The 23002-nt window shown below is 38.8% G+C and overlaps 1 protein-coding gene across 2 annotated transcripts in view; it reads left to right on the forward strand.

Moving 5' to 3' along the window:
- atad2b (ATPase family AAA domain containing 2B) overlaps positions 1-23002 on the forward strand; it is a 71751-nt gene that overhangs the window by 19378 nt on the left and 29371 nt on the right. For both annotated transcript variants that reach the window (XM_057352223.1, XM_057352224.1), the window contains exons 20-24: positions 5599-5734; positions 7001-7194; positions 8577-8736; positions 12242-12364; positions 14710-14829. In XM_057352223.1, coding sequence (XP_057208206.1) covers positions 5599-5734; positions 7001-7194; positions 8577-8736; positions 12242-12364; positions 14710-14829 — 733 coding nt within the window. The remainder of the gene's footprint in view (positions 1-5598; positions 5735-7000; positions 7195-8576; positions 8737-12241; positions 12365-14709; positions 14830-23002) is intronic.

Below are 23002 nucleotides of genomic sequence, written 5' to 3' on the forward strand. Positions count from 1 at the left end.
CCTGGGAGGCTCGTGATTGGCCGGTGGCAAAGCCATTGATCATGGCCCCTGCTGATGAGACAGGAGCCTGGCAGGAGGGCACAGGAATGTTTAGATTGAAGGCATTAATGTTATTGACATGTTTTACTCTCTCTTACCGTAAGATGTGCTCATTAAATCCTTCAAGTTTCCTTTGAGGAATGAAGCATGTTTTTATTTAAGACGGATGAGGATGCGTTAGTGTGTTACGCTGTCCATGGTCCTGAATTCCAGTACTCCAGTTCATTTGCTTTGGAAAATTACCTCCAGGCATTCAGCAATAAATTATGGTTTGAAGGTTCCTTGTGCCGTCTTGATTTACAAAGCTTTAACGATATTGTTTGTGTCATGCATCTTTAGTCAGCAGTTGCGTTTGACTAGAATATCACTGAGTTACTTAACCTGGTTGTTTTTTAATAGTGTCTTGACTTGAGGCCTGTTCACACACCAAAAACGATAACTAAAGGTGTTTCACATTTTAAATGCGCTAGACCTTTAAATTTGAATGGCCGTCAATATTTGATCATTTATCAGCTCTCCAAATCATTCTGAAAGTGATATTTTTACTCTGTACTGTTTTTCTCTTATAGAGAGATCATCCGAAAATGAAAATAATGTAATTATTTATTCACCCTCATGTCATTTCAAACGTGTATGACATTATTTCTTCACTCTTAAAAATGAAGGTGCTTAAAAGATTCTTCACAGCGATGCCATAGAAGAACCATTTTTGGTTCCACAAAGAACCATTCAGTCAAAGGCTCTCTAAAGAACCATCTCTTTCTTACATTTTTATAAGAAACTTTTGTGGGACAGAAAGGTTCCTTGGATGTTAAAGGTTCTTTACGGATCCATTTAGATGAAAAGTGTTCTTCTATGGCATCGTGAAGCACCTTTATTTTTAAGAGTGTTCTGCAGAACACGAAACAAGATGTTTTAAGAAATGTCTTAATGTTTTTGTGTCCATACAAGTCAATGAGGTCATACAGGTTTGGAATGACATGAGGGTGAGAAAACTCACCCTCATGTCTAAGTTTTCCTTCCTTTAAATTTAGAATAATTTTTATAACTTTAAAGTTGTTTTTGTTCTTGTTGTAAACAGGCTGTGACGAATTCCTGCTGTGGCACTTGACTTTATTCATCAGAATTGCATTGTATCCTGTTTTTTATCTCGTCTATTCGGTTTCAGTCAGAAATGTCAAATTGCTGATGTGAAATGGGTTAAGAATGCAGTTTGATGTTGACTTTAACCCCTGGTGTTCTAAAGTGGCCTTGAATCATGAAGTGGGCCGATTCTCAGAATCGACAGTTTGAATTCACAGCTCGTTCATACTTTGACTCGGCCCCCAAGGCCCCTTTGGTAGAATCGTGCCATCCACACTCTGTACCAGCGTTACCTTGGTGTGAGAGGAATCTCTTCATCTGTGCAGGGGGTCCTGTGCTAAAGCTACGATCAATACTGAAGCTTCACAATAACACCAAGAGCTCCTACGGTCAGAGTCTACTTTTGTCTGTAGAATAATTCATCCCGGCCTCTCAAACGGCCTATGAACATTTTAATCTGGGGCTTTCGAGATTTTCTATGCGGAAGAGCAGGAATGCCCAATTCACACTGTGGAGGAACAAAGTGTTTGAATTTCACACTGATGGCCTCAACCTTCTTAGTGTGCAGTTTTGTGTAACTAATTCATTTAGCTAAAATATCTGTTATGAAATATAAAATACTGAGGTTTTTAAGTGACTTACTGAATGCAAATGATTGCACTTAAGTCTAAAGGTAAATGACATAACTAAGGACATACGATGGCATCCTAGTTGAGTGGCACATAAGTCAAAATTTCAGCGTTTTGTGAACTAAAATGTGTTTGGTTTCCATTCCAAACATAACACACATAGTGTTCAAAACTGTGAAGTAAAACAGTTCAGTGAAAGACAGTGTTTCAAAAATAAAAAAGCGTACTCACGCTGTGTTTATGTCCCTCAGCGGGCGGGTTTTGAGTGGGAAGATGTTGAACCTTCTTGTTTTTTAAAGGTCCGTTAGCCCGCAGCTTATCTGCATTAAGTGATGCCCAAATATGCAAATAAGTAGATTTGCTGAAGAACAGTTTGGAGTGGCCCTCGGTTTTTGGCACGGTCGGCGAGACAGCTGTCCTCATTGCGGTTGTGCACATCAGGGCCTCTGATAAATTTAAAGAAACGGGAACAAAATAACAGCTAAAAATCTCTCAACTCTTCCACCGCCTGGCATTTTTTAAAGAGACGCAGATGCCAGCCGTGTCTGTAAACAGCAGCTGCGTTGGGGAAGGTGGCAAGGTTGTAGGTGCCTCTGTGCTCGGATGAAGGATGGGATTTGGCTGATGCTAGCGTGTCTAGGAAGGATGCCAGCAAACAGTTCCAGAGGTGTAAAGTTAGACCTGAATGTCCACTTGTTAGTTTACTTGTTATTAACACCTTCAGGATCTGCATGAAATGTCTTTGGATGTCATCAGGTGTCATGTTTTGTCATTACTTCATATTGGTCAAGAATAATAGCTTCTTTATCACATAGCTGGTTGACCTTTTTTTCTGTATGGCATCTTCTCTTTCAGCTTCAAGAGATAGTTCACCCAAAAATGATCATTTACTCATCCTCATGTCATTTCAAAACTGTATGACTTTCTTTCTTCTGCAAAACACAAAAGAAGATATTTCAAGGAGTGTAGGTAACCAAACAACGGCGGTACCCATTGACTTGCATTGATGTTGTGTGTATACAATAGTAGTGGATGTGTTACCGCCATTGTTCGGTTACCAATATTCCTAAAAATATCTTCTTTTGTCTTCTGCAGGGTGAATAAATGATGACAGAATTTTCATTTTAGGGTGAACTATCACTAAACTGTAAATTAACATTGACGTAAACTGGGTTTCAAGCGTCATTTTATGTTGTTTTTAGACCCTCTGTGAAGTGAATTGCTTTAGACTTAAACAAGCAAGGCTTTAAAGTTTCTTTTGTATGTTTTTCCATTTGGAGCCGTGATAAAATGCTCAGAAGTGGGAGAAAGACAGGAGACAGAAAATGTGTGTCTTGATTATCCTCAATCTAAAGATGTTTTGTTCTCTGGCAACTTGAAAGGATTTATTTGGTTTCTCAGCGCTCTGCCTCTCAGTATCTGCATTGGTCTCCAAGGTCTCTATCAGCTTTGAGACAAGATGAGACAACATTGCGAAAACCGCCGGCTGGCTCCGTATCTGAGGGGTGGACGCTCTCCTTCATCTTACCTCAAGAGTTTCCGGTCTGAAAACTAATCCACAAAGATGCAATGAAATACAATATTGTGCTTGATAAAGATCTTCCACACCCATTCATGATTGGATATTAACCTTAAAGTACCCTGTGTGCTGTTTTTTAATTCTCTTAATGGGGAAAATGCGCTGTGCGGTTTGTTGTTCTTTTTGTTGAAATATTTGGCTAACGTTTCCTGTAGCGTAAACCTCGGGGGAGTTTTTAAGATGGCGCGGTTTGTGCTGGATATTAACGTAATGATATTCGAGTCTTTAGCCTTTTCGTCTGAATTCATTTGTCTTGGTTCCTGCAGAAACTTCCCTGAACTTATGGTGAAGTTTTAATGCTGATGCAGTTAAAACAAGCTCTTGCACTCTCAGCCTGCAGTCATTTGACTGGCACGGCACACCATGTGAAATTAGAGTTAAATATAGCGTTGTGAAACCGCTTGTTAAAAAGCTCTCCTCAGTCACACATGACCATGCAAACCAGACGCTGGCCATTATTCTCGGTTTTTCTCTCGCTCTGCTGTCCAACACCCCGGCTCTTCTTCTGACTCACTTTCTATCAGTGCATCACATCGTGTTATAAAACCATTTCGTTACCCTTTAAATCAAATTGGATGACTGATGGCAATCGTGTAGGACACCTTCCTGGTCTTTATCTTTTGCTGGTCCTAAAAAAAGTATTTAATCAGGTTTAGGATTATGTTTGGTTGGTTCTTTCATTATTTATTCACTCGTGTCCTATAAAACCTGTATATGGGTCATTCTGTAATTGCGTGTACATGTGGCATATGAAAATAAACATTTGAAAATGTTTTTTCTCCTAAAAAAACAAGCATGACCTTACATAAAACCCTTATACTTATTTGTCTCAGGGTTACCTGGTTTACTTTACCTTGTAGTTTTGCCCTACTGAGTAACAGAGTGGACAGTAACATACAGTAGTTGATGTTTTTAAAAATGTTGTATTTACACTCAAAATGGAAGCCAAGAACTGCAGAGCACATGGTATGTTTATGCTTACAAAATAAAAATTTGTAACAACAATATTTGAGTAACATTGTTGACAGTAATTAATCCACTCTTGACACGTTTGGTATTTTTACCAATATTTGGGGAAAGAGACGTGATATACCTCCTTGTCTTTCATTCACACACTTCTGTGACATCACAATATGCAAATTATGTAAAATTGGGACAATCCATTCCTTTTTGAGAGAGGTTTACGTAGTGCGTAACGGAGTTGACAGTTGTTTCTCAGACACGCATAAAATAAGAAATACCACAATGGAAACTGTGTTTTTTTTTTCGAAAGCACACCCAAATGTCTTGTTCATCTTATCTAACTGAAGGTTATATTTATATTTGATGATTTTTTATGCTTTTTATTTTTTAGGTTATTTTAATACAATGAGCAACTTTACAAAATCAGGCAGCTAAAAAACAGAGTTTTATGTGATGTAAACCCTTTTTTTGAACGGACGATTATCCAATGACCCATATGACTTTCTGTGAAACACATAAAATAATTCTCTTTTTTTGGGTGAACTACCCAGTGTTAACTACCCTGAATGAAACAAAGCAAGCTATCCGGCCCTGTGCAATCCTAAACCTCATAGCTGATTTTAATGGGACGTGAATGTTATTTCAAGTACCAACCAAGTCGTTGATCCAAGAAACCACACTTCTTCACGCAATAATGGTGTTTTGGTTAGAGTTTTGCACATGGTGCTTGACAGCAGTTGACCTCCAGGACCCAACTTGAATCGCCCTGCTATACATACTGTATGCTTAAACTTCTTTTTTAAAGTTTAAGCTGAGCAGAACAACGCCTCGCACCAGGAGAAATAAGGCAATGAGATTTGGGGCCTGGTTTTTGGGGAAATAGCAAGAAAATGCAATACCTAGTCAGAAGAACAAAGAATGTTGGGAAAAACCAAAGTGACAGGGTTCAAGAAGTTTTAAATGAATTTGTTTATAGTCTAACTCACTTTCTAGGTTTTTGTTTGTTGGAATTGTCGAGATGTGATCCCTGCTGTTGAAAAGCTTTTGAAGTGCAGTATGATGCAGATGCTTTATGACTGTAAGCCAATCTTCACGTTTGTTTATGTTGAATTCATGAAAAGGCAGTTTGGTGTTTCGAGACTTTGATGTCAGAGTGAATGTTTGTAATGGGTTGAAATAGCCTGTGTTATTGTGCAATTTGTCTTGTAGGTTCGTAAAGTGCTTAGACTCCATTATAACAAAATGCTCAAAAGTCAATATAAATATTTTGTGTTCAGTGTATTTGGAACCGTTTTTTTTTTTCAGCTAAAATGCATCTTCAGTCGTTCGTACGGGGAGGTGGTCTGTTTAACCACGCCAGCGGAGGAGGCTCGCCGAAGGTTCTTTTCTGACCTCATTCTGGTGCAAGCGGCGAAGGCGCCCCCCCGCAGGAGAAAAACAGGTGAGTTTTACAGTGTTTATGCGCGCTGAACTACAGATTTATCACGTCTTGACTGAGAGTATCCCCACTTGTGCTTCTAGTTTATTACTTTTGCTTTTCTCAAGCTTTGCCAACTTCCTCATCTCCATTAGAGAGACACTACAAAATGTTTTGTTTTAGTGTCCTGCTTTCCTGTTTGGAATCCTCTCTGTCAAATAGTTGGTGTATCAAAGTTTTACTTGACATTTTAGTTCAAACACTATTAGATACAACAAAAATGAGAATCGGGGTCTGAGCTGACAGATGCCTAGAAGATGCCAAACAAGACGAAAGCGTTAAATCAGAAACAGAAGATGTTTACACCCCTATGTGTCCTATTGGTGTCCTGCGTGCTCCTGATGTTCTGAATATTTTCTAATGGATGAGCACTATGCTCATCGGTTCTCTCACAGCTGGAGTCATTAAAAGCCTAAAACTGCTTTCAAGTGGAAATGTGAGCGTCAAGACCCATTGATGCAGAGCAGTGGTCCTCCCGAGGGTTGACCGCAGGTGTTTCTGAATAAAATACAAATTGTGTATTTGAAAAAGTGTTTCTGAGTAAAATACGATGGAACGGCACGACACGAGAGGGGTCTTCAAATGCCGGGCAATAACATTAACCACAATTACGTCCACGGTTTGCATTAGTGCTCTGTAGCGGTTGCCATATGATAAATTTCAGAAGCTTGAGGATAATCTTCATACTAACACGACCAGCCTGTTTTTTTCCTGTCAGCAGTATTTTCTTCCAAGGCAGTGCCACCTATTTGTTCATTTCTGGCCGTCTGTTTTTGGTTCATTGTATAGATGCGGCCCTAAATTACTGCAGATGTCAGGTTGTTTGTTGGCGCTCTTCAGAAATCAATAAAACTCTTTGCGGCCCACGCTGCGGTGGGAACCGTTCCTGCTCTCCAGCCGTGTGTTCAGAGCGTTTGTAATTCTTTTGGCTGCTCTGGCATAGGTTCAGTATTATTTGACTCTCTTTCTTGCTTAAGAGCATTTCCTATTTTCGTTTTATCTGCTGGGGTGCCCCGTTACACTTACGGCCGGGAATGGAAAGTTGTTTCTGTTCAAATCAATATGCACAAAAAATTGCAATACATTTTGCTCCTGCAACATTGTAATGAGGTAGAGAAAGAACTTGTCTACGTACCGCAACTGATGGAAAAAGCTGGAATTGTTTAGGAACCGTAATTGTTAAGTGCAGTCTTTAAGTCCCTAGTTAATTAGTTTTTTGTTTGTTTTTAGCCTGTACTCTGAAGGTGCTGACCCTCGCTGAAGACCCCGGCCCCCGGCAGCTCTCTCCAGAGGAGCAGAGGCGACTGGACGAGCAGGAAGAGAACACGCTGCGCGAGCTCCGCCTCTTTCTCAGGGACGTCACCAAGCGGCTCGCCACCGACAAGCGCTTCCAGATCTTCAGCAAGCCCGTGGACATTGAGGAGGTGAGCAGTTACTGCACCTTCAACAGCTGTATGATAAATGCCTGAAGGGTCTCCGCTCTTCTCGTTCAATACGAGCATCAAATTAGGGTCCCCTATGGTTTATTTGCAGCCCCCCAGACCAAACAAATCAAATGATTGTCATTACACAACAGCTCGTAGGCAGGATCGTTACCTGGATCGGGAATTTGAGAAGGCAATTAAAAAATCATCAATATAAGAGGCAAACAAGAAGGACTGTGTGTCTGGAGATACACAAATTTGTCCTGAACTCAGCTTTTTTCAGTCTGTAATCGGGTAAACGTCACGAAGCCTGTCAAGAAGATGCCTGGGCCATATTTCACTCTGAATCAAATGTATATTTAGCGTTGAAAATATTGGCATTACAATAATGATAAAGTTAGAGGTTTTGAAACGGTCTCTTGTTTCATTATAGTAAAATGTAATTAATTTGGGGATGAAAAATTATGTTTTAAGTGCCCTGTGATGGACTGGCCACCTGTCAAGGGTGTTGGGATGGGCCCCAGCATGATCCAGTATCTAGTAAATTTGTTTTTAGTGACATTTACTATGTAATTCAGGTGTCTTCAGCATTTTTGAGATCGAGAGACTCTTGCTGGGAAGAAAGAGAGAGAGAATAGTGACCCTGTTAGATTCTGTTTAAAACAAATATTGATATATAGCACATTAATGTGTTTACACACATTATGGGACTTGCATTGCAAAGCCTTTTAAATTATTATACTTATACATTACATTTTTATTTTGCTTTTTATTGTGGGACTGACAATGAAAACTTAAAATCTAATGAAATCTTAGCTTTGGTTTAACCCTTGTGTGGTTTTCGGGCCTGTGGGACTTGTTTGCTTACCAACAAAAACCACATTTTTATGTTTACAAAATATATGTACCTAAAATATTTACTAAAAATGATGTAATTATTTATTCAGCCTTACATTTATATTTATTTAAGAATCACATATTTTTCTCTCCATATGCTACATTTATATTTTTTACTTTTCGATTTATTTGGTTAGAATAGTACTTTTTTATTAATGTGTTTTAACAGATAAATGGCAAATATTGCCCTTGTATGTTGTCTCTTTTGCTTGTTTTTTTTTTAGGATAAAGTTGACATCTGTGAAATATTTTTACATACATTTTTAAGACTGAAGTGGTTTGAAAAAACGAATAATGCTGCGAGTCCACTAGATTTGTAAACATTGGCTTAGTAACAAAAACATGAACACAATAGAAGGGTTAAGTTAAATGTGTTTTGATTTTAATACAAATGTTCATTTGTTTTTCACAAAAATGAGTTTGAGATCTGCAGTCCCCCTCCCAGTGAAGACCACTGCTTTGCATAATTTACACTCTGCTTTTAGGTGTCAGACTACCTCGAGGTTATTAAAGAACCTATGGACATGTCCGCCATTATGATGAAGATCGACACTCACAAGTACACTGCCGCCAAGGATTTTCTCGTGGACATTGACCTCATTTGCAGCAACGCGTTAGAATACAATCCAGACAAGGACCCGGGAGGTAAAGAGACAACACGGAACACACAAATATAAATCGCTTTGTAAGGGCCGTTCACACTGACAGTGATTTGCAGCAGTGAAGTCATTGATTTTCACTGAAAGTTGTTTTGAGAATGAGATCATTTGTAGCGATTATGATCGACAGCGACTTTTGTTTTGGGTAAACTACTCATTCAACTAGAAAACAAAAGGTGCCATTCAACCCATTTAAGGTGATATTGCGTTGAACAAGCAATAAAACATTCAGTTGACAATGACGGAAGCAAGGACACCAGCCATCAAAGCAGCAGCAGCCAGTCGAGCGCCACACTTGAAGGACATAAAGTCGGTGATTAATCCGACAGACTCGCCAGTTCTTCATTGAAAGATTTGAGAGTTTGAGGACAATAGATGAGGCAAGATATTAACCCACTGACCTTTCCTTATTAAAAAGCCACGGGAAATCATCGTCTCTGATCTCTCCACAGAGAAAAATGGCAGTGTAATGAGCAGTCTTTATGAAACCTTTTCATCGCTTTAATGGATGTCTCGCTATTCTCCGGCCATACGGACGTTTAGTCTTGGTTAGGCTTTTGCAGTGTACAAATCGTGTCGTATGATTATTTATGCATTGGCGGTATGAACAAGGCTGTGATGGTGTTATGTAAATGTTCATTGAATACAAACTAAATCTGAATGATAGGGGCGTTACAGTGTATGATGGCAGTGCCTGCTTGGTTATGTTTAAGTTGCTTCCCGCTTGATGAGCTTGCTGAAGTACGACATAAGAAAAAGATTCAAAGTAAACCTCCCGCCGGCCTGCGTTGGGTGAAAGTGAAATATTTATTTGGCCACTTCATGTTGCCTGTTCTAAGACCTCACAAACCCATCAGAAAGACAAAGCATGTATTTGAAAAAAGCATGCATTATTTAAAGAACGTGTTTACTTGTGTACTAATGATCGCGCATTTAAAATTAATTTAGTTCACTTAGCGATTTAGTTCAAACAGCGAGGAGAAGTGTATTAATCTGTATTAAGTGTGTTGAGGTTTGTATTCTTTTTAGATTTCTCATCATGTCCTGGGAAGTTTGCAAGCTGCTTCTTCAGAGGAACAAAGCATTTTTTTTGTTTGGTCGAGACGTAACTCCCAGCCGTCTGGATTAATTGGTCAGCCAGTGAAGGTTGTTGGCTAAATGCAGCCGGTGCCTATGAATAAATCATAGTAGCCCAATTTGCTGGAAGGACGTGGGTCATTTGTTTAAACGCAGCGTCCACAGAGGAGCCACTGAACAAACGAGACAAAACGCAATTAGCTACTTTAATAAGGAAACCAAAAGAGGCTCCTGCTCCATTTAGAGCCGGGGAATATGGGATTTAGGAGCTGTCAAAATTGCATTTGTTAAGCGTTACTCTCACGGGTGAAGCATGAAGACCTGAAATCTAAGGTGTCTATCGAGTGATATTTTAGCTCGATCATTGTTGTTTCTTTTGTAAGCTGCACTTATTCCATCCAAGTGCAGAAACTTGATTTAAAAGCTTCAGGATTTTGAAAATGCTAAAGAAGACATCTGTTGTTGCAGTGGCTATTGACCGCGATGTTACACCGCATGTGTTTTTCTAAAGAAAAAAGTTGAAAGAGAAAAGCATATTGAAACATCCACATTGATGTTTCATTCATTTAATAATTGAACATGCGCTGTTCGTTTGTTCACCTTCTTTTTACAGTTTTATTAAGCTGACATAAAATATTGAAATGATCGTCAAAATCAAGATTTAAAGCATGAAGCTAATACAGTTTTTTTAGAAAGTCGTTTTATTTGGGCTCTGAAAGGGGTTATTAGTCAGGCAGTGCTGGATCCAATTGCTCTTCATTAACGTCATTCGGCATCATGATGGGATTTGTTTGATATGTCAGGTTTGGCACCAGCAGTTTTGAATCTTGGGGCAGGAAAGTGTGTTTACACTCCTCTCAGCCTGCCATTATATCCTTGACTAAAGTAAAGATTGTCCACTTGATGGCTGAATTGGCCCATCTTCCAGTTACAAGACGAGCTTTGCCAGATCCTGACCCCCAGCTCATCCTGGAGTAATGAGGACTATCCGCTAATACACACACGCACGCACGCACAGCACACACACTTCACTACATGTTTAAAATCAGCTTGATTTAATGATAGAATACTAGGAATGTAACGGTTCAAATTACTCACGGTTCAGTTTGTGTCACGGTTTTAGGGTCATGGTTCGGTTCGGTTTGTGCTATGTTCAGGGAAAAGGGACTACTGACAAATAAAAATAAGAACAAATAATCAAGCTACAAGTAACAGCACCAATAAAACAACAGATCAAAGCAGAAAATAAAATAAGATACTGTATATATATCTTTTAAGGTAGAAATGGATTAAAGTAATCAAATAAAACATAACATTGCATATGTACAAATTAAATAAAGATGAATCATAATTGAAGTTACAGAAGCTATTGAGTCACAAGCAGTGAGTGATTACCTTGACTTTTAACAGACAGCAGGAATATGCTGCTGTCGCTTTAAGAGGAATGAAACCGATCCAGTACACTGATACTGTACACATGTAATTTTTAACGAACCACATTATAAATGCGTCGTCAGATTTAAGATGAATGTTGGACCGCATACCGAACCGTTGGTGGAGAACCGTGCGGTTCAATTTTTACCGAGAACCGCTACACCCCTATATACATCGAACATTCTTTGCCTCTGCGGGCAGCTTTAAGAAAGTGCAATAATCCCATTCTCACATTGTGTTTCAGTAAATAGATTTGTTTTGTATTTTTAACTGTGTGTAGCTTGCCAGCATCAGTAATATAATGCATTTGGCAGATTTTAAAACAACATTTCTGCTGATCAAGGTATATTATGTTTTCACTAGGAATCGAACCCATGACTTCTAACTCTCTTTGAAACTAAATTAATTTTGGTCACATTTAATGTGCCATTCAATGCATGTGTTGTTTGTCCTATAGAAAACCGTAACATTACTTGTAGACTTTAGGTTTGGAAAGTGCTGATCACAAGTGTCTGTCGAAATAAGATGCCAATGGTCTGTTTTCTTGCTCCTTAAAGTTTCTCCCAGGCACATGTACTTTGCAGTAATGTGCGTAATACATCATAAAATAAAAATGATGGATGATTGTCAGTGCACAACAACGCATAGACTGCAGACACATCATTTATTTTCATTCAATATTTGTACGTGGGCAGAGAAAATCATATAGAGCAGTTAACGATATGGTAACTTTTCCACAATCTCGGAGATCTCACTTCACTTCTATCGCTTCTATCAGTCGTTGCTGCTCAATTGTAAAAAAAGTGATAATAGTTGCTTTCACTCACGTTGAGTGTAAAATTGCGCAAGTCTTATTTAAATCGAATGTTTTTTACTTTTCCGTGTGAACGGCCCTTCAGATGTGTACAGAATCATTAACGCAAAGCTCTTTCTTCATTCACGAATGTTGTCGTAAATGACCTCATTGTGTTTGCTCGCAGATAAAATCATTCGGCACAGGGCATGCAGCCTGAAGGACACGGCACACGCCATGATCGCTTCTGAACTGGACCCTGAGTTTGACCGCATGTGCGAGGAGATCAAGGAGTCACGCCGGAAGAGAGGTAACGAAACAGCCCAGAATCGTATCATTTAAGATAAACTAAATCCCAATTGACTTAAAGGGACAGATCACCCAAAAATGAAAATTCTGTCATGAATTACTCACTCTATAGTTGTTTCAAACCTGTATAATTTGTTTTGTTTGGTTCAACACAGAAAGATATTTGGACGAATGCTTGTTAACCAAACAGTTCTTGGACCCTATTGACTACCATAGTAGGAAAAAAGACAATGGTAGTCAAAAGTGTCCCAGAACTGTTTGCTGTCCTACAATCCTCAAAATATCTTCTTTTGTGTTCAACAGAACCCCAAAAAATGATAAAGTATTTTTTCCTACTATGGGAGTCAATGATGGCCAAGAACTGTTTGGTTACAAGCATTCTTCCAAATATCTTTCTCTGTGTTAATCAGAACAAATACATGAATACAGATTTGGAACAACTCAAATGTGAGTAAGTGATGACAGAATGTTTATTTTTGGGAGAACTATCACTTTAAGTGTGCGTAGGGTTCAAACTTTACAAATGTGGATACTAAAAACTACAATGCCACGAAATTGAATTTTGTGTGCTATTCATTTTTTTGGCTAATCAGATTTGAGTCCTGCAAAATTAAAACGAGCAAAAAACTGCATAGGGACAAAAGCCTGATCTAGATTTTTTTTCTTTTATAAATATTTCACGGTGTCCGCGGGGTCTTAAAAAGTATTAAAAGTTGATAAAAAAAAAAATAGCGAAAATTAAGGCCCTTAAAAGTATTAAAAAGTCTTAAATGCCATTTTCCAAGGTATTACATTTTGTATCATCTTTTTATATTTGTCCAAAGAGGTCATATGCTAAAGTTTGCCTGAATTGAATCATTGCGTAGGCGAATAGTGGGAGGTCCATTTACACCCGGTTGTTAAACGACATCGTTGACTAATGGGGAAATGCAAGTTTTCATGCAAATGGTTGGAGGATAATTAGTTGGAACCATGGCTGAGGGCCGTCTCTGGAAATAACCGTGAGGTGTACTGCGCTGTATGTCGGAAGGCGATTAGCGTAGCCTCGTTTCTTTTTCTAATAAACCTTGCATGGGTTAGTCAATCAATTCATTCTTGTTCCCACCCTTCTGAATTATGTTCCAATAATATGGAGTTATCACAGACTGTTTAGTTTTGCTATCTTACGATCAGTTTATAGTAAATGTAAGTTAAAGTGTTGCCAATGTAACCGATTAAAACAAAAAAAGTGGCGATGAGGTCTTAAAATGTATAAAAAGTGTCTTAAAAAAGGTCTTAAAACGTATTAAATTTAACTCCATGATTCCTGTATATACCCTGCATTTGCATACGAGATATTTTGGCCTGGGCCAACCGTCACCTTTATTTAAAGCATACATTACAAGTTTGTTTATTTATGTATGAATTGTCAGCATAACCCTATGTGGATATATAATTGTTGCATCATCAAATTGTTTTCAGAAACCATTGCAAATGATTACTTTATGCCAGGGTTATGGGGAATTTTAGCCCAAAACATATGTACAGACACATACTACTATGTACTACACTGTACTGTTTTTAACATGCTGTAACACAGTGGTTCTCAAACCTTTTTGTTGTAAGACCCCCTTTGTGTAGAGTGCTTTGCTTTGCAGCCCCTCAAATAAAGACGTCGCACTGGAACCATCTTGGGGACCCCAGTTTGAGAACCACCACAGAGGGGTGCAATAATTCAATCTTGGAAGCTATGTAGAGCAGATAGTATGGTGATCGGGCTTCAGTCCTAGATTTTCACTTATTAAGACAACACTTATTAACACCCACCAGCGCTAACATTCATCTATAGAGGTTTCATCCTAATAGGCACATAATGTTCCGCTCATTCTCCACTTTTAAGGAAAAAAGATTAGCGTAGTTGGCTTTAAAGTCTGCAGTGAGCGAGCAGTGCCCCCCCCCTTTAATCACCAGAGGTTTTCCGGTCGACAGATTTACCTCTGACCTCTGCCGTGCGATCTCTCCATATATGCCATAATGAGAACTCTGCGCGGCCCCCTTCTGGGACGGCCCTCGGTTCCTTTTCATTTAGCACCGGTTCAGTGTTGAAAGAGTACGGTGGGGTAAAAAAATGACCTGCTATAGAGAAGTGCTGCTGAATATTTTATACAGCGCGGTGGAGAGTTATATGTTAGCCCACACGGAAAGCTCAGCAGATTTTCACAGAATCGCATCGTTCATTATTCATTAAATGCTGCAAATCTCCGCCTCTCGAACTTCTCCCCTCATGTTTGTTTAGTATTTATTTTATTAAGGAGGCCTTATTTACTTTTGATTACTGTGTAACTCTTTTTTTTCGGTCTGTCTCAGTCTCTCAGGCCCCACCGCAGCCGCCCGTCACTCCGAGCGTTGTGGTGACCAGGAAGCCCGCGGGAGAGGAGGCGGGGTTAAGCAGTTCTCATGGTGATGGAGTGGACAAGCACTGCAGCAGTAAGTACATGCACAACACGACAACAGAGATTGTCGAGGTCTCTGTGTGACGGCTCTTAGGCTGGACTGTTTCCATGTGATGGGACGAGGTGTACTTGGACTGTGACTTGGTGCCGAGAAACAAGGGCGACGGCTTTGTCTTGCACGGTCAGACGCTTTAGCTAACAGCTCTGACTGTGTAAGGAGTCTTCACGGGTGATAGGGCGATTGTGAGATGGGTTCGGAGGTACGCGGCTGTTCTAATACTGGCTCTCTTTCACCTCACTGAGAGCTAATGGGGTCACAGTCTACCTGACGAATAAGTCACTTAAAGTGATAGTTCTCCCAAAAACTATCAGTTCTCTTGTCATTTCAAACCTGAACAACTTTCTTTTGTAGAACACAAAAGAAGATATTTTGAAGAAAGTTGGTAACCAAGCAGCGTGGGCCCCCATTCACAGACACAAAACATGTGAATGGGGGCCAGTTAACAGCATTCTTCAAAAATCTTCTTTTGTGTTCTGCGAAGGAAAGAAAGTCATACAGGTCTGAAATGACAAGAAGGTGAGTAAATAATGACAGAATTTTCATTTTTGGGTGAACTGTCACTTTAAGAATGTACAGTATATATACTTACATGCATATATACGCATTATGTTTTGCTTTGTTTCATGCTGTTGTTTCTGACGTTGTGCAGTGATGTGACTTGTAGTCCCGGCGCTATTGATATTTGCAGAGAGACAATGAGGCAGGATTGACGCAGGTGTTGCGACCGCAACACTGCTGCAACTCCCAGAGCAAAGCTTCTCTGACCGTCAGTGTAACACCCTCTGATCGCACTCCCATCCTGCCGCCCTGTAACAGTATCACCGGCCGGGGCGGACCTCTCCTGTGGCCACCCAGCAGATGGAGAGGGATGCTGGGAAGGCTCAGGGGTCAGAAAGTAGCTTCGGCACCTGCTCCTCAGCAAGGCACGCATGCACATCCGTGCAGCAGCTGGCAACGGTTTTACCGCATTCATCACACACCTCCGCTTTTAGCTTCGCCCCAAAAGAGGTTGTTGTGGGGTAGCGGCTTGTTTACGCCGTGCCGTTGCCATATTAAAACATAATGCTGTGAATTGCAGAGAGCTGCCGTTGCCACCCCTGGCATGCCAAGTGAGTTTGTTCTTGCAGCTTTGCCAACGTGGACTCATTAGATTGAGGATAAATTGTCAGATGGCAGTCGTGGGATTCTTTCATATGCACTTTGGGAGATTAATTAGCAACTTTCTGAAGCGTAGCTGTGTTGAGAAACTCTGCGACTTAATGCGTGCGTAATCTCATCACGCGGGTCAAATCGCGGGTTATTTATTTTCAGATTTGTACAATTTTGGCTGTTAATGCTGTAGCGGGGAGATGGAGGTGTGAAATTGTTGTCAGGGTCACAGTACAATAATATTGTTATTTTTGCTTTAGTGTAGAGTCGATCAAAACTACATTATAATCATCAGCTCATTTCTCTTTCATCTCTATTGGACTTGACGTTTCATGCAGACGTTTTCTATATACAGCGGCGGAAAGAATTAAGAGATCATTACAAAGTTTCATTTAATCAGCATTTCTAGATCTACTGTGGTCATTCCAGTCCAGTGTCTGTTGAATTTCAACAAAATCAAACCTCAGGAGTGACATGAAGTCATTCAAAAGCAATATGAAACACTGACAGTATGAAAACTGTCATAAAAATCGAGGTTATCATATAAAAAATTATATTTTAACTTTTCCTATATACATGTAGAAATATTATTGTTGTATTTCTTAAAACTGAATATGAACTTGTTTTCTTTGCGGTATTTGAAGTCTGAAAAAATACAGATAAACTTTTATTCACCTGTTTCTCCAGTTTTAATTTTCTGCAAATAAATGCAAATAGAAACAATTTGGGAGAAATATTGCTTGTAGTTCACAGAATGAAACAAAAACGATCAGATTTTCAGAAAACTGAAAATTATTTTGAAAAGCTCTCTTAATTTTTTCTACAGCTGTATTTACATTGTGTGAAAAATGACTGTTTTGTCTTGACTTTTTGTCTTGTATTGTCGTCATGTATTTGTGCGCAGGTTGTTTTATTGTATGTTGTTGAATTATTGCTCTTACCACGAAAACAACTTATGGGACATAAATACATAATCAATGTATTACCAGGAATACTAACAATTTCCCAAAATCTTGGAAATCCTGGAAAGTCTGGAATTTTTAAATTGGTTTTCCAGGCCCGGGAGATTATGGGAATATTACTTTTTCTAGTTATGCTCAAATCTAAATTAAATAGCTTACTCTCTAGGAATAGCATTTCTAACACGTATATTCACACGTGTGGTTGAGGCAAGGTTGGCATGTTGTGCTGGTTGAAATTATTACATTTTTTGCCACAAATATTTGATATTTTGATATGTCTTATGGCTGCATATGTTTTTGCATATTTATTTAAAAAAGGAGAAATTATAGTAACGTTAAAACAAAACTGAACTTTACCTTTAACTCTGTCATGGCCAGTTAATCTTTATGGTAAGACAACACGGTGTGTGTCCTCTAATTTGTGTGCCGCTCTTCCTCGTCCGGCCACAAGATGGCACATGTCCCTGATGGTCCGAGGCCCCGTCCCGTCATACAGCCGAACAGTGTAGCCGCTCAAGGGAAAAGAAACAAAAAGAATGATTACATCCTTGAGAGATGAGAAGGTGCCTGTTAGATGCAATAAACACCTCAGGATGAGGCCGGCGGCTTTTGCCTGCCTGTGTTATATTTCTTGCTGTGCAGACAGGGTGAGTTAGTATCAAATCTCAAGCTTTCAGTGCCGAAGATATTGTTGAGATTTTGTCCCCTAAAAATGTATTTGAGCATTTTGAAATTTCACGCATTCACTCTGTGAGTAGTTTTATCCTTAATGTTTTTTCGAAAAAAACAAACGGGACCAATTGCAAGTTTTAGGTTGTCTTATCGTTCAAACACATGGCCAGGACATATTTTACCCTGAAATCAAAAGAGTTAAAACATAATATAATATTCTATATATATAGATTTTTTTCTTATTTGGTCAATCATTTGATATATGAGGTATACAGTACACATACAGTAGCTACTTTAAAGCCTTATACAGTATATATACACAGTATTATATTTAATTACATTCACAGACATGAAAGCCAGTGCTCAAAGCCATATGAGTGGATAGATGACAAACAAAGCGTCAGATTTAGATACCTCAGCAGGCTCGTAGCAGCTATGAAGATGGAGACTGGTGAAAATCATCGTGTTTCTGCTGTTCTCTATTGTTTGAGTGATGAGTCAGCCGCAAACTCGCAGAGACGGTAAAACTGAGCAGGTCTAGTATCAAGGTCTTGAATAGGGGAGCAGAAGAGATATTTAATCCCTCAGGCCGTCTGGATCAGCTCTCTTTTTGCTTATCTGTTCTGTTATCTGACGCCGAAGGTTGTGAACCGCTGCCCGCGCTCTAAATCAGGCCTTTTCAACTTCTTTCCCTTTCTGGACTGAGATGTAGACCCGGCCAACATTGTTATAGAACAAAAGAAAACAAACGTGTTAGTGTAATAAAACGTATTGATATTGCCATGAAATGCCTCAGGCCAACAATAAATTGCCAATTTCGTTTGTAAATATCTCTTGAATTTCCATCGTTTCATGCTTGGCGTATAAAACGCATCGTGCACCAATGCAAGGCGAATGCTGATTTAATGTGAGGTGTAGTTTATTGGACATGTCCTTTTTAAAAGTTATTATAAACCTGTTTGTCGAACTATTCTAACTTGTACAATATTTATAGCGTTTTTCCTGCATAGAAACATTGGAGGCGGCCGCCTCCGTCAAATTTGTTTCCCCTGCTGTCTGTGACCCTAAACACACCTGCAACACAGTAGTTGAGAAGCGCTAAATCAAGTTTTATGTGGACGTGTGTTTGGATGAATCTCATACATATGGAAAACACATGTTTATATAGAGACTAATAGCGTTTAGATATGCACGGCACATTCAGGAATGGCTGAACGCAGACCACCAGATGCTTTCCTGAGCTGGAAAGACAGACAATATGTTTCATAGGGTGGATGTTTCGTTGTCTGTATTTTGTCCTTGATTGACACTTTGTGATAGTGAAGGTTTTGTGTTTGTTGACGTTATGTGTCTATATGTCTGTACGATCTGGACTTTAGTGTCTATTCAAACACTGTTTTGAAGAGGTTGCATCAGCTAAAAGAGAGTTGGTTGGTCCGGGAGTCGTTTTGGAGCAAATGTGAAAGTAATACCACTGTGTTTAGTTTGTGGTTTTTAGCTTAACAGATATCTGGTTCTCCCTTTTACTTTTGGATGTTTTTTAATATTTAGGAAAATTGGAAAGAAATGTGCACTTTGGTTACAGAATAAACAGGGCTTTATCCACGGTCATAACACTTTGCAATAAGGTTGAATTTGTTAACAAGGAGTTAATGCATTAGCTTACATCAAAAACACTTAGTTCATGTTAATTTCAGCATTTACTAATAGGTTTTCAAAATCAAACGTTGTAACTGGTAACACTGGTAACAGTGTACCATGAACGAACTTGGATGATTGTATTGACTAACATTAACAAAGATTAATACATGCTGAAAAACTATATTGTTCATTGTAAGTTCATGTTAGCTTATGCAAATTTACTAATATTAACAAATACAGCCTTATTGTTAAGTGTTACGGGCTGGTTGAGTATCTAGTGAACTAACACAAAGGTTGCAGGTTAAATGTGCACAAGTATTTATCCAGAATCTTTCAGTGAATAACACACTTAACCCTGAATTACTCCAGCGGGACCGGACCTGCAGTTACTGCTAAATGGCAAGTAACTAATTTGTGTCCACGAATGCGTTTAACTTCTCTTGTAGAAAAGAAAAGAAACTGCTTTCCTGTAGCTCAGTGGCGCTAGTAACGCCAAGGTCATGGGTTCGATCCCAGGGGTTGCACATACTCAGAAACAAATGTTTAGTATAATGCAAAGTAAGTCTCTTTTTTGGTAAAAGCGTCTGCCAAATGCGTAAATGTAAATCATTGCTGGGATACATTTGACATTGAAAAGGGTCATTGCTGCTTTGTGCACAAATTGTATGTTTGCCATAGGCGTAATTTACGGGTGGGACAGGTGGGACTTGTCCCCAAGACTTTATGGAATGAATTAAGAAATGCTTGCGGAAGGTGTGTATTGTTTAGGGGCCATTAGCATCTAAAACTTGTGGAATATGCAGGATGCGCCTCTTTCTCAACGTTTCCCTTTGCTCACACTCATAAATTATATTTGTGGAAGACTCCCGATATGTGGCCGGTATGAAATGCTTGCATCATCCGCGGCGTTTGCTTGCATATCTAGTGTCTAAACACAAAAACGCGTAAACCAATGAACCAATGACGTTTTTAGTCATGGGTATAAACCTGTTTTTAAGTGTAATGCACCGCAACAGCCAAGTGACCTTCCCTGAGAGCTGGAGTCAAAAAGCGGAGTAGCCAATGTTAAATATTACAGAAACTGTTTATTAAAGAATTGCTTTTGTCGTCTTGTCCCCACCACTTTTCAAAACAAAGTTACGCTACTGATGTTTGCTGTAGAGTTTGACAAAAATTTGTTAAGTAATGGAGCATAATAAATCTTTCCTTAAAAGATCACTTATACCTTCACTATAAGGACAAAAGTATTGAGACACCCCCTGTAATAAACATGTTTTTTCTGTTCCTGTAATTTCAGGAAAACAAATATTAATGCTATGCATGTTAAAGAGTTTTGTTTTCAAACTCAACAGTTTTGGAGGGTGTTTTTCTGTTCTGAAATGTCTGTTCTTCCACACTTGACGGAGTCAATTGTGCACACTGACATTGTCATGTTAGAATAGAAAAGCGCTCTGTTCAAACTGTTGCTATAAAATTAGAAGCACACAATTGTCTAGAATATTATATGCTGTAGAATTTAGATTTGTGCTCTCAGAAATGATGTTCATTAAAAAGGGGGCGTTCCAAAACTTTTGTCCATGCAAACAAGACATGCTGCTTTAAAAGACATTTGAAGTCAAAGTTAAAAAATGATAGTGAAAACAAAGCAAGCATTCGTTAATGGCCCTAAAACACTTGGAAACGTCACACGGATGTCTTCATATAAAAGCAACTTTTTGACATTATTTTTACAGAAAAAGTAGCAGGCAAACGCAACTTACACCAATGTGTAGTGTAACAGAAATAATTCATAGAATGTTGATATTTTTCATTTTTGTATTTTTACATGATCAAAAAAACGTGTTAGTTACTTCATTTCACAATATTCAAATGCAAGAAAACGGATTTGTTTTTTAAATCCGGCTTTTATTGTATGCAATAGCGGGTTAAGTGCTGAAATTGTATTTCTGCAAATTTCCCCTTTGGTCTTTAATAGATGTACAATTTATAGCCGAAAATCCGAAACTGCAGCGCAACGTGAGGGAGGCATCTTATGAAAAATTAAATCTTATGAATCTGTCAGTGTGATATTGATCTAAATAGGCAACTTGCCACGGACGATAAACCACAAATAACGTTTGTTGACGCCCTTTCAGAGCCTTATATATGTGTATATGATCATTCACGACCCACGCAGTCAGCTCAGTGGATTGCGTAAAGTTTTATCATGCGGCTCTGCTGTGGTTTTCACACAACTTTTCTATCATTTCGAGTTATGTTTGCTTTTCTCATGCGGTGGCTAATACATTTAAATGAGCAATTTACAGTAATTGCTTTGATGGAAAATGGATCCCAGTTTAAAAACATTTAGTTTAAGCAACCCTTTTTCTGCGGTTTGTGATGTAGCCTTTGGCCTGAATTATGTATAACTTATATTGCGTTGGGGCTACTAGGTTTGTTCAGGGAAATCTTGTTGGTCCCAAATTACACATGGAGCGGATCTGTGCTCTCCGTAGAGTTGCGCTTCTTTTCTCTAATATAAGCGCTAATTGACTTAATTATGAAGATGGGTGTCTTAAAGTAAAAGTCTTCAGTATTCGTGTCCCCAGCACGATCATTACGTGTCCCGAGCTTCTGCGGTGAAATGCATTTCAACGATTCACTTAGTTGTTAAAGCCATTTTAAACTGCCTGAAATCTTTTCACGTTTTGAAAAGTTTATCCCTTCAAATATTTTTGCAGTGAACAAAAAGCTTTTTAATACACATGTCAACTATGGGCTGGTTGCACAAGATAACGCCGGTGAGCCTTTGCGATGGCAGGTTCGGCAAACTAATTTTCGGTCGTATAACATCGAGTTGTTTTGGCTCAGCAATGTAAAGAGGATCTGTCATATCGCTGATATATTACTTTCTACTGTTTTTATCTATAAAATCCCTTATTTGCCGGCCAAAAATCCTCCTTTTCCCGTACAGTTTTATACGACCGGAAATTAGTCTGCCGACTCTGGTGTCCCAAAAACTCACCGGCGCCATCTTGTGCAACTAGCGAATTTCATGTAGCAGTATTCTTAAAGGAACAGTTCACCCGAAAATAATAATTCTGTCATCATTTACTCACCCTCGAGTTGTTCCAAACCTGTATACATTTCTTTGTTCTGATGAACACAGAGAAAGATATTTGTAAGAATGCTTGTAACCAAACATTTTTTGGACACCTTTTTGCCTTTTGTTTTTGGAAAATTTCTATTGAAGGGATAGTTCATCCAAAAATGAAAATTCTGTCATCATTTACTCACACTCGTGTAATTTCATACCTGTATAAATTATTTTATTTTTAAATTAAATTTTTATATTAAATGATTACTTTGTTCCGTTGAACACAGAGAAAGATATTTGGAAGAATCTTAGTAATTTTTAGTTTCGGGACATCATTGACTACCATAATAGGAAGAATTAAATGCTAATCAAAGGTGCCTGAGAACTCATTGTTTTCCTAAATTCCTCAAAATATCTCATTATGTGTTCTACAGAACAAAAAAAACAATATTGTTTTTCCTACTATGGTAGTGGATGATGTCCCAGAACTGAAAATTGCTAACATTCTTCCAAATATCTTTCTCTGTGTTCATTGGAACAAATAAATTTATGCAAGTTTTTAAACAACCGGAGAGTAGGTAAATGATGACAAATTTTTCATTTATGGCTGAACTATCCCTTTAATATTTAGAAACTGTATATCGGC

The sequence above is a fragment of the Triplophysa rosa genome, linkage group LG15 (genome assembly GCF_024868665.1).
Source record: "Triplophysa rosa linkage group LG15, Trosa_1v2, whole genome shotgun sequence".
NCBI lineage: Eukaryota > Metazoa > Chordata > Actinopteri > Cypriniformes > Nemacheilidae > Triplophysa > Triplophysa rosa.